We start from the raw sequence: 12,898 nt of genomic DNA on the forward strand, positions 1-12,898 counted from the left end.
TTTTTTTAAAGATTTTATTTATTTATTTGACAGAGAGAGACACAGCGAGAGAGGGAACACAAGTAGGGGGAGTGGGAGAGGGAGAAGCAGGCTTCCCGCGGAGCAGGGAGCCCGATGCGGGGCTCGATCCCAGGACCCTGGGATCATGACCTGAGCCGAAGGCAGACGCTTAACCGACTGAGCCACCCAGGCGCCCCTTCTCTTATGCTTTCTTGATAATTGGGCTGAGAATAGAATTTTGGGTTGAAGATTATTTTCCCTCAAAAAGTTGAAGATAATATTTCATTTATTTTTGAAAACAGGTGTCTCTGCTAGGGACTTTCTGAGAAACTTCAGTGGAACACCTTCATAATTGTCCCTCTATAGGTGAAGGAGCTCTGGGGTATTTATTTACCCAGTCCTTGAGTGTTAATTCTCTGACACTTATAGCTTGCCCTGTGGGCAGATGGAACACACTTCATGGCCAGAGAATGCTGTAGGTGGTGAGATAAAGAAAGCATCTTTTGTACCACCTCTTTTAAGGTTGTTGTGAGAATCTTTTGAATTAATACATGTAAAACACTTAACAGGAGTACCTGACACTTCATAGGCATTATGTAAGTATTTGTTACACTTAAATAAGTGCTAGCTCTTCCCCTCCTCCTCTACCTGTTATACTTAACTTATTGTTTTAGTACAACTCTTGTAAACAAGTTATGTCTTACAATTATATACATATATATAATTTTTAAAGACTTTATTTGACAAAGAGAGACACAGCGAGAGAGGGAACACAAGCAGGAGAGTGGGAGAGGGAGAAGCAGGCCTCCCGCAGGGCAGGGAGCCCAATGCGGGGCTCGATCCCAGGACCCTGGGATCATGACCTGAGCTGAAGGCAGACACCCAATGACTGAGCCACCCAGGCGCCCCTACAATTTATATCTTTTATATAGATTATATTTGAAAATTAGAATGAGGGGGCGCCTGGGTGGCTCAGTTGGTTAAGCGACTGCCTTCGGCTCAGGTCATGATCCTGGAGTCCCAGGATCAAGTCCCGCATCGGGCTCCCTGCTCGGCGGGGAGCCTGCTTCTCCCTCTGACCCTCCCCCCTCTCATGCTCTATCTCATTCTCTCTCTCAAATAAATGAATAAGGTCTTTAAAAAAAAAAAGAAAATTAGAATGAGAGTTGTGTTGTTTTGACATTCACAGTTTATAAAAGTACAGAGTTCACATGTGGTAGGTTGTTGAGGATTTCAGTACAGGTGGGAGATAGAGTTGGAAAAGGGGCTATAAAGTGAGGTTTAAAAATTTTTTTTTTTTTTTAAAGATTTTATTTATTTATCTGAGACAGAGAGAATGAGAGACAGAGAGCATGAGAGGGAGGAGGGTCAGAGGGAGAAGCAGACTCCCTGCCGAGCAGGGAGCCCGATGCGGGACTCGATCCCGGGACTCCAGGATCATGACCTGAGCCGAAGGCAGTCGCTTAACCAACTGAGCCACCCAGGCGCCCTAAAAATTTTTTTTTTATAAGATTATAGATGTACTTCTCAAACCAAAATTGATACAGAAAATAGAGTTGAAGGCCCTAATCAAGAATTTGTTTTCCTTTATGCCTTTTAACAAAGCTCTATAGTCTTTTCTATATCTAGTTCTTATGTTCGTGCTTTACACTAGGCCTTGAGAATCTCTTGTACCATAGCTGGCAGCCTATAAAATATATGTATGGATTTCCTCATTTTCTTTTTTTCTTAACATTTTTAATGTCTGATATATGTGCAGCATTGGTTTTATTAGAGATACTGCTTTTGAAATGTTTTTTTCTGTTATCCTAAATATTTTTTAGATTAGAGGCTTTGTTGGTGGGCAGTACAGGTTATGTCTATCCTCTTACCAGTTTTCATTTCAGCAGTTAGATGATTAATATGCTAGAAGTAACAACAAACATTTTCTTTTAATTTAGAGGACATTTACTTGAAATCTGGCTTTTATTCTGATATTGTTATAGGCCCAAGATAACCAGATTGGATTTTAAGAAGAATAAATTAACCCTGGTGGTTGTAGAAGATGATGATCAGGTAGGAACTTTGCATTACTTTTTTTTTTTTTTTTAAGATTTTATTTATTTGAGAGAGACAAAGATGCATTACTTTTTAAACAATGATGATGTTATGTGGTAACTCAAGTCTAATAATCTTTAGTAAAGCCTTCTAAATTAAGGATTACTTTTTTTGTTGTTGTTGTTAACTCTAGCTCCTAATTGATACCCACAACATGGATGGATATCTCAAATGCATTATGCTAGGTGAAAGAAGCCAGACTCAGAAGATAATGACTTGTATGGTTTCATTTATATGACGATCTGGGAAGGGCAGACCTGTAGTAATAGAACAAATCACTGATTGTTTGGGATTAGGGAGAATGGGGAGGCCTGCCTACAAAGGAACAGCATAGAGAATTTGGAGGCATGAGAGAACTATTCTGTAACCTGATTTTGGTGGTAGTTGCTAGACTCCATGCATTTGTCAGAACTCGCAGAATTATGAATAAATAAAAGTAACTTTATTGCATGCAAAGAAATAAATTGAAAAACATATATTCATGTAGATGGATGTAGATAAAAGCAAGTTGGGCAAATGTCAAAAAGACTTGGATGCACATGGTGTGTGAGAAGGACTACTTAACAGAGAACCTAAAAGAAGATTCTGAAAATTAAAACAGTAATTATGCAAGTTTCAAGTTTTCTTTCTTTTTTTTTTTTTATTAAAGATTTTATTTATTTATTTGACAGAGAGAGAGATAGCGAGAGCAGGAACACAAGCAGGGGGAGTGGGAGAGGGAGAAGCAGGCTTCTTGCCGAGCAAGGAGCCCGATGTGGGACTCAATCCCAGGACCCTGGGATCATGACCTGAGCCGAAGGCAGACGCTTAACGACTGAGCCACTCAGGTGCCCAAGTTTCAAGTTTTATCACCAAGATATATGCAAAGGATTGCCCCGTCACACAGCTTAGAAGGAAATCAAAGAGGCAATAGAGCATTTTAAAAGGAAATCTATTGATGGTACAGAGGATGATCATTATATTATCAACAAATGAATTGACAATGACTCAGAAGAGGCAGATTTCATATCTAAAAACTTATTTTACAGATATTTTCCTTTTTATGTAAGCATTGTGTGATTCAGTGATATTTGTCTCTAAACCTAAAGGCAGTCCTCAAGAAGAATAAAATATAATTCTATGTGATAAGGAAATATGGTCATAATTGGTGACACTTGTTCTCATTTGGGCCATAAGATAATTGTGCATCTTACCATCAGTGGCATTTTAGATTTGATCTTACATAGTATTAGCCTTTTGGATCTCTTTTTGAAGGTATTTTATACACGCATACACACACACACGCAAATGTGTATATCAATTCTTTTTTATACAGAAGTTACTATGCCTTTAGACTGTTCTGTACTAATTCTTTTTAAACTTCACATTATAACTTCTGGAATCTTCCATATGACTATATAGAATGCTGTTTTTTTTTTTAAGATTTTATTTATTTGACAGTGAGAGAGGGAACACAAGCCAGGGGGGTGGGAGAGGGAGAAGCAGGCTTCCCGCTGAGCAGGAAGCCCGATGTGGGACTCGATCCCAGGATCCTGGGATCATGACCTGAGCCGAAGGCAGACGCTTAACGACTGAGCCACCCAGGCGCCCTAGAATGCTTCTTTGTTCTTGTTTAAAAAACAAACTAAACTGCATAGTTTCTACTGTATGGGTGTACCCTAATTTATTTAATAAATTCTCAGTTAACATTCACTACATATGCATGAATTTGTACATTGGCAAGTGTCTGTAGGATAATTTCCTGCAGGCGGATTTGCTGGTTCAAATGTGCATTTGTCCTGGGTACAGAGATCCTATCAAAGATGAAACCTCTTTCCTCAGAGTAAGTTGTCACATTTTTATCTGGAAGGTGAAGAATGGAATTTCATTGTAGGTTTGATTTTTATTGCTGTTATTATGAGTGATATTGAACAACTTTTCATACATTTGAGTTCTTTGTATTTCCTTTTCTCCAAACTCTTTATTCATACATATCCTTTGCACATTTTGTCATTTGGCCTTTTTCTTACTGGTTTTACCCTTTGTCATAGAAACTGTAAATATTTTATCTAATAGTTGTTTGTCTTTTAACATTCCTTATTATGATTTTTGCCATGTACTTAAAAAACATTTATTTTTTTTAAAGATTTTATTTATTTTTTTGACAGAGACATAGCGAGAGGGAACACAAGCAGGGGGAGTGGGAGAGGGAGAAGCAGGCTTCCCACTGAGCAGGGAGCCCAATGTGGGGCTCGATCCCAGGACCCTGGGATCATGACCTGAGCCAAAGGCAGAGCCTTAATGACTGAGCCACCCAGGCACCACAAAAAAATTTTAAATAGGCAAATTTATCAATCTTTCAAGGCAGTCTTTCAAGGATTTTTCCTGCTTTGAGGTTATACGCTTTCCCATGTTTTTTTCTGTGTGTATTTTTTGTTGGTAAGTTTTATTGAAGTGTAACATACAAAAACAAGTGTGCAGCTTGTTGGATTTTCACAAACACCTGTATGGCCAGCACCCAGATGGAGAAAAAAATAGAACACTGGCAGAATGATATGCTCTCTTTTGTGCCTCCCACCAGGTACAGGCCTCCAAGGGTAACAACTGTTCTCCTGACTTTAACACCATACATTGGTTTTTGTTTATATTTTGAACTTTATCTAAATGAAACCTGACTATTCCCTTTGTGTCTGACTTATGTATTTAAACAATGCATTTGTGAGCCACAGCCCTCTTGTAGCAGGTTGCTATAATTGGCTCATTCTTACTGTTATATAGTATTCCATTTTATGTATAGACCACACTTTTTTTTTTTTTTAAAGATTTTATTTATTTATTTGACAGATAGCGAGAGAGGGAACACAAGCAGGGGGAGTGGGAGAGGGGGAAGCAGGCCTCCCGCGGAGCAGGGAGCCCGATGTGGGACTCAATCCCAGGACCCTGGGATCATGGCCTGAGCCGAAGGCAGACGCTTAACGACTGAGCCACCCAGGTGCCCCTAGACCACACTTATTTATCCATCCTGCTGTTGATGGACATTTGAGTTGTTAGTTTTCGTCACTTAGGAGTGCTGCTAAGACTAGGATATGCATGTGTTTGGCTTTTGTGGATACTACCAAACTGTTTTCAAAGTGTTTATACAAGTTAACATTCTCACCTGCAGTATAAGAGAGTTCCATTTGTTCTTTTTTTTGCTAATGTTTGATACTCTCTTTTTTCATGTTAGCCATTCTGGTGGTAGAATGATTTTGTGGTTTTCATGTGCATTCCCCTGATGATTATTTGTTCAGCACTTATTTATATATTTATTGAATATTTGGGTATTCTCTTTTATGCTTGTTCACGTCTTTTGCTCATTTTTCTGTTGGGTCATGTGCTTTTTTCCTCCTTGAAGTTCTTTATATATTCTGAACATCAGTTCTTTGCAGACATATGTGTTGTAAGTAGCTTCTGCTTGGCTTGCCTTTTGATTCCCTTAATAGTATGTTTTGGGTAGAGCATCTTAATTTTAAAGTAATAGAATTCATAAATTTTTTCCATTGTGGTCGGTACTTTCTGAGTCTTAAAATTTAAGAATCTTTGCCTATATCAGAGTCATGAGGAAACTACATATAGAGTTTATGTAATATTTTAAAATGACAGAATAGTTTAACTTATATTGAAAGTATACTGGAAAGTACAAAAAATATCATAAATGTAATATCCATGTCACTCATCTAGATTAACACTTTCGTCATTGCTGCTTCAGACTTATCTCTTAGAAATAGGTAAATTAATAACAGTTTATTCAGTATAGCTGAGGTCTAACCCTCTAGTTTGTCCCTTTCTTTCCTGTAGCTGGCCATCATTCTTGGAGGGTATCATTCTCATACTTTCTTTTTCCAAATATAAATACATCATAATACATGGTGGAATTGTTTTGAAAATTTACATAAATCATATATATATATATATATATTTATTTTTGCAGTTTCCTTATTTCACCTAAACAGGTGTAGCCATGTAGACCGGTTCATTCATTTTAACTTACATATTCTGTAATATGAATAAACAATAGTACATTCATCTTTTATTCATTTATCTTTTTGTATAGTTTTAAAAGATGTTATTTATTTGATAATTTCTCTTGGACATTTCGGGTTTTATGCCAATTTTTACTATTATAAATGAGATTGTGAAGAAAATATATAGGTATAAATTTTGGTGTTAAAATCTTTTACCTTAGAGAGATGGTAAAGCTTAGTTGTTACAAACAGGTTCTGGAGGACAAATAGTTAGGTTCAAATTCTGGTTTCCTCTTTGTGACCTTGGGCTTTATTTCTTGAGCTTCAGTTTCCTTATCTGTGAAATGGTGCTAATGATAGTATCTGCTCATTGAATTAATCCATATGAAATCCTTAGAAAAATGCCTGTGATGTTAATTATTATCATTAGATTCCTGCGAGTATGGTTACTGTGACGAGGAATGTGCACATTTTTAAGTTTATTGCTATATATTGCCAGATCTTGTATGATCCTTTACATTATAAATATATATCCCAAAGCCTCAGTTTTTGTTTCTCTGAGAAATGAGACCACTTAAGTAGGGAGGACCCTTTTAGGAATAATTTTATATTGGCTGTGAAAGTGGACAGCTTGATTTCAACTCTGCCTTTTTACGTAGGTAGCTAGAGAGAGTGAGTTTCAGGGAGCAAACTAGATGCTTTATTATTTGGTTCTTGGTATTGCTGTGGTTGTATTTGTAGCTGAGTTACAAGGGGCAGAACTGTTGGACCTAATAATTACCTGTCTTTACATCCTTTTCTTTTTCAGGGCAAAGAGCAGGAACATACATTTGTCTTTCGATTGGATCATCCAAAAGCATGCAAACATTTATGGAAATGTGCTGTGGAACATCATGCATTCTTTCGTCTCCGAGGCCCGGTCCAAAAGAATTCTCATCGATCGGGATTTATTCGACTAGGATCACGATTTAGATATAGGTGAATGTCAATAGCTGCTTGCTATATCTTATGTTCTTTCATAAAGCCAAGAAGTTTAGGCCAACTTCTCATTTTACAGATGTAGAAACCAAGGCATAGAGAAACAAAGTGGTTTGCCAGTGTTTTCACTGACCAAAATAAAAGACAAAGTGGTATTGTTATTGGTTGTAATTTCCTGAATAGACAGGAAAGCATTATACTGGTATCACGGATTTTATATTCCTCTTAACATTTACTTTATAGATTAACCCCCAGATTAAATTCATATAACAAGAGCTTTAAGGAGTCTTCATGCAATAGCTGACTGCCATATAGAAAAAGGGTATTTGTTCTGCACTGAGAGGAAAATTAATCCTGGGTAACATTTCTGGTCCTTTATAAACCTGAAGTTACGTTATTTTTATGGACTCCTTGTGTGTTGGTCATAAGTTAAAAATGTTTTGGTTTACCTGAGAGTAGATTATTGATTATGAGTTTTCAACATGCCCCGAGAGTCACTGTGATTTAAAAAACAAATGGATAATAATCAATATTGTGGCAAGTTGATTGTGTGGAATTCATGAAAGTAGAGCTTCTGTTCTACCTATGTTAAAAGTGAGGAGGCATTTCTTAAGAAAATTTGAATGAAAATCAAAGAGAGTGGGAAAATAGTTTTAAATATTTCTGGGAAGTTTCTGAAAAGTGTATCACAATTAGAAAAAAATAACAAAATCTTGAGTTAATAGCAAACTGCATGAGGTGAGTGAATGGGGAGAGGAAAGGAGTTGCATAAGATACAGATATTCCAAAGTTATTCAATACGTTCCTAGGCACATGCATGCTTAGGAAAAAACAATATAATTTTCATGTTGCATATTTCACACAAGCCTAAAGAGTAGAAAAATGATGTGGTAAAGAGAGACATCAAGGCTATTAGTAGTAGTTACTTCAGGATGAAGCTCAGGATGGTTCGTTTAAGGACTAACTTAATGTAGACTTTCTCTCATAGGTATCTGATTACTGTAGCCTCAAATTCTCTTACTCCTCTTAATATGCCTCATTTATTTTAGTGGAAAAACTGAATATCAGACCACAAAAACCAATAAACCAAGAAGATCAACATCCTTTGAAAGAAGACCCAGCAAACGATACTCTAGACGAACTCTACAAATGAAAGGTGAGATGCAACCTTGTTTCAAAAGACTATTCTTCCTTGATAGTCCATCATGTGCTGGAAATGTTTACTTGAAAGGAAGTTATCTCAACCTTAAGTTAATTCCAGTCAACTGAAGTACCCTTAATAACTTTGGTTATGACACAATCAATATAAGAAAATAGAAGGGGGTGCCTGGGTGGCTCAGTCATCTGCCTTCAGCTCGGGTTAAGCGTCTGCCTTCAGCTCGGGTCATGATCTCAGGGTCCTGGGTTTGAGTCCTGCATCAGGCTCCCTGCTTAGCGGGGAGTCGGCTTCTCCCTCCACCCCTACCCCCTGCTCGTGATCTCTCTCTCTCTCTCAAATAAATAAATAAATAAAATCCTTTTTTAAAAAAAGAAAAAATAGAAAGAAAAATTGCCTGTATTGTTGTTGAGATTAAACTTTATGTTAATCCCAATTCAGGTACTATTTTGAGTTTGTGTTCGGTTTTTGTTCATATTAACTATTTTAGTTCTGTAGAGTAACACTTTCCCTTCTTTTTTCGACTTCCAGATTTCATTAATAATAATCTCCTAAATGCCCTTAAGAACTTAAAAAAAAAAACATTGGTATAGGATGAATAAATTTTAAGTAAAAATTATTTCATATAGTATTATAATATTAGGATTCTTTAAAATAGTGTTTAAATTTAAACATCAATATATATTTAACTTCATGTAATAAAAAGCATGATTTACTTGAGAAACTAAAAGTTATGGTTGGTTTTGAATCTGAGTTAGTATTAAAGTACAGGTTGAGTTTTTAGTATGTCTGACTAGGGTCATCCCAGTTGTCCAGAAACATCTGCCGTGACCTGATGTTTGGCATAAAAAACTCATTTATATTCATAATTTTTGTTTGGTATTACTATAAATTAAAGAATACATAGCTTTTAATGAGACCATTTTAGTTCGTGGTGATTTGAAACCCTGAGTTACCTCTTATTTTCCACTGACAGTGTTTTATTGTCACCTCACTCTAGGAGGCTTGCAGGTGGTTCTGTTTTAAAAGATGTTATTTTATTGCTTGTTTTAAAAATGGAAGTAATTGTCATTATTGATTTTAATGATGTGAATCCTAGAACATTTTGTGAAATGACGGTTTTTGAATCTATAATTGGGAAATATGGCTTAAAAACTCCCTAGATTTACTTTATGAATAGTTAAGCAGTTTACCATGTAAGCGGAAACTAATGGGACATTTTCTTTTTTTTCCTCTGTCAGCAAGTACAGCAAAACCTGAAGAACTCAGGTGAGTAATGACTTACAATTTAGGAACAGAATTTAGAATTTAGCATTTATGTAGTTGCTGTCATTAATTAAACAAATATTTGTTGAAGACTTGTCAACGTGTTAAGTTTCCCTGAGCATTGGGACTGTAGCAGGGAACAAAAATATACATAATTCCAGATAAAATTGACACAAAGAAAAATAAAGCAGTTTAAAGAAATAAAGGCAGGGGTGGGGATGGATGTGTTATTTATAATGAGAATGACATACATTTGTTATTGGCCTGTCACCGAGGATATAAAGATGAATAAATTAGGGTTCTTATGCACAAGGAGCTCAAAGAACAAAGGTTTATTTGCAGATAAGCAATTAATTTTATTCCTGGGATAATCCCCACTTGGTCATGGTGTATAATTCTTTATATCATATGTTGCTGGATTTGGTTCGCTAGCATTTTGTTATGGATTTGTATGTGTGTGTATATATATATTATTTTTTTTAAGTTTTTTTTTTTTTTTTAATCTATTTTGACAGAGGGAGAGAGAGAGAGCACAAGCAGGGGGAGTGGCAGGCAGAGGGAGAGGGAGAAGCAGGCTTCCCGCTGAGCAGGGAGCCTGATGCGGGGCTTGATCCCAGGACACTGGGATCATGACCTGAACCGAAGGCAGCTGTTTAACTGACTGAGCCACCCAGGCGCCCCTGTATGTGTGTATTTGTTGAAGACACTGGTCTATAGTTTTCCTGTAATTCTGCATCTGATTTCGGTATCAGGATAATTCTGGCTTTACAGAATGAGTTGAAAATGTTTCCTTTCTGTTTGGGGGTGGCAGGGGGAAGAATTTATAAAAGAATTGGCATTCTTCTTTAAACGTATGGTAGAATTCACCATTATAAAGCCCATCTTGCCTGGACTTTCTCGTTGTGTAAAGTTTTAAAATTCCTACTTCAGTCTCTTGTTACAGATCCATTCAGATTTTATTTTTCATTTTGACTCAGTTTCTGTCTTTCTGAAATTTGTCCATTTCATCTAAGTTACCTAATTGGTGGCATGCAGTTGTTCATGTTTACTTCCTTTTCCTTTTTATTTCTGTAAGGGTAGTAGTGATGTTCCCTCATTCATTTCTAATTTTAGTAATTTGAGGGTTTTTCCCCCTCCTTGGTCAACTGAGGTAAAGATTAGCCCATTTTGTGGGCCTTTTCAGAAAACCCGCTTTTGGTTTCACTGATTCTTGTCTGTTTTTCAAGTTTATTAATTTTTGCTCTGATATATTCTTTCTTTCTTTTTTTTTAATTTTTAAATTTTAAGTAGGCTTCACGCCCAACATGGGGCTTGAACCCATGACGCCAAGATCAAGAGTTGCATGCTCTACCCACTGAGCCAGCCGGCTGCCTGTGATACATTATTTCATTTCTTATACTTGCTTTAGGTTTAGTTTGCTTTTCTTTTTCTGGTGTCTTAATGTGGGAAATTAGGTTATTTATTTGAGATCTTTATTATTTTTTTTTTTCTAAATTATTTATTTGAGAGAGAGAGAGAGTGTGTTGTAGTGGGGGGGGGTGCGGCAGGGGACTAGGGTTAGGGACAGGCAGACTCTGTGCTGAGCATGGAGCCCGATGCAAGGCTCGATCTCACGACCCTGACATCATGACCTGAGCCGAAATCAAGAGTTGGGCACTTAGCTGACTGAGCCACCCAGGTGCCCCATTCTTTTTTTTTTTTTTTTTAAGATTTTATTTATTTATTAGAGCATGAGCAGGGGGGAGGAGGCAGAGGGAGAGGGAGAAGCAGACTCCCCCGCTGAGCAGGGTGCCTGATGCAGGGCTTGATCCCAGGACCCTAAGATCATGACCTGAGCCAAAGGCAGATGTTTAACCGACTGAGCCACCCAGGTGCCCCCAATTCTTTTTTAATATAAAACATTTATTGCTATAGATTTTCCTCCAACCACTGCTTTAATCACATTCCATGTTTGGTGTGTTTTATTTTCATTTTTATTTATCCCAAATTATTTTCCAGTTTCTCTTGATTTCTTCCTTGACCCTTTGGTTACTTGGGAGTGTGCTCCTTGATTTCCACACATTTGTGAATATTTTAAATTTTCCTTTGTTATTTTTTCGTACTTTTACTCTACATGGTTAGAGGACATACTTCATATGATGTTGATCCTTATAAATTTATTGAAACTTTTTTATAGCTTAACATAAGATTTATCTCAGAAAATGGTCTAAACGCACTTGAGAAGAATGTGTATATTCTGTTTTTGAGTGTAATGTTCTTTAAATGTCTGTTAGACCTACTTGGTTTTATACTGCTCAGGACTTCTCTTTCATTATTGACCTTTTGCTGAGTTATCCATTATTTTTTTTTTTTTTTAAGATTTTATTTATTTATTTGAGAGAGAGAATGAGAGAGAGAGAGCACATGAGAGGGGGGAGGGTCAGAGGGAGAAGCAGACTCCCCGCCGAGCAGGGAGCCCGATGCGGGACTCGATCCTGGGACTCCAGGATCATGACCTGAGCCGAAGGCAGTCGCTCAACCAACTGAGCCACCCAGGCGCCCTGAGTTATCCATTATTAAGAGTTAGGTTTTGAAGTCTCCCAGTTATTGTCACTTAGTTGTCTGTTTCTCCCTTTAATTCTTTCAGTTTTTGTTTCATATATTTTGGGGCTTTCTGTTAAGTGCAGATATCTTTATAATTGTTTGGTTCTTTTATTATGATGAAATGTCACTCTTTTTCTCTAGTAATTTTTTTTGTTTTGAAGTCTTTTTTGTTTGGCAGTCCATTTTTATTCTGGTTGCTTTTCCATGGTATATTACTTTTATCAAATTTGGGAAGTTCTCAGCCATTATTTCTTCAAATGATCTCTCTTTTCCTTTCTCACCTCTCCTTCTGGGACTCCCATTACATGCCTCTTGTTACATGTGATGGTGTCCCACAGGTATCTGAGTTCATTTTTCTTCATTCTTTTTCTTTCTGTTACTCAGACTAGATAATTTCAGGTGACCCATTTCAAATCATTGATTCTTCCACCTTCTCAAATCTCCTGTTGTGGGCTTTCAGTTAATTTTATATTTCAGTTATTGTACATTTCAAGTTAAGAATTTCCCTATTTGATTCTTATCTATAAATTCTCTGTTTAATGATATTTTCTTTTTGTGGAGACAGTGTTCCCATACTTATTTCTTTAGATTTGGTTTTTTAGTTCCTGCACATATTTAAAATAGCTGATTTAAGTGGGTTGCTTGGAGAGTGTTCCATCTTCTTGGCCATACTCATGTGGAGTAAAGCTTTCACCACATTGAACTTGGGGGAGTAGGGAATGAGAGCAAATTGTGACTCAAATGCCAGACTCAGCTCTGAGATTTAGTAGATTTTCTTGAATAAATGTTTATTCACTGATGTATGCTTTTTTTTTTTTTAAAGATTTTATTTATT

The 12,898-nt window shown here is 36.8% G+C and overlaps 1 protein-coding gene across 6 annotated transcripts in view; it reads left to right on the forward strand.

Moving 5' to 3' along the window:
* EPB41L5 (erythrocyte membrane protein band 4.1 like 5) overlaps positions 1 to 12,898 on the forward strand; it is a 143,066-nt gene that overhangs the window by 55,342 nt on the left and 74,826 nt on the right. For all 6 annotated transcript variants that reach the window (XM_031031283.2, XM_006736371.3, XM_031031284.2 and 3 more), the window contains 4 exons: positions 1,986 to 2,055; positions 6,889 to 7,058; positions 8,108 to 8,214; positions 9,456 to 9,483. In XM_031031283.2, coding sequence (XP_030887143.1) covers positions 1,986 to 2,055; positions 6,889 to 7,058; positions 8,108 to 8,214; positions 9,456 to 9,483 — 375 coding nt within the window. The remainder of the gene's footprint in view (positions 1 to 1,985; positions 2,056 to 6,888; positions 7,059 to 8,107; positions 8,215 to 9,455; positions 9,484 to 12,898) is intronic.

Source organism: Leptonychotes weddellii, chromosome 3, assembly GCF_054177405.1.
Source record: "Leptonychotes weddellii isolate Sample4059 chromosome 3, ASM5417740v2, whole genome shotgun sequence".
NCBI lineage: Eukaryota > Metazoa > Chordata > Mammalia > Carnivora > Phocidae > Leptonychotes > Leptonychotes weddellii.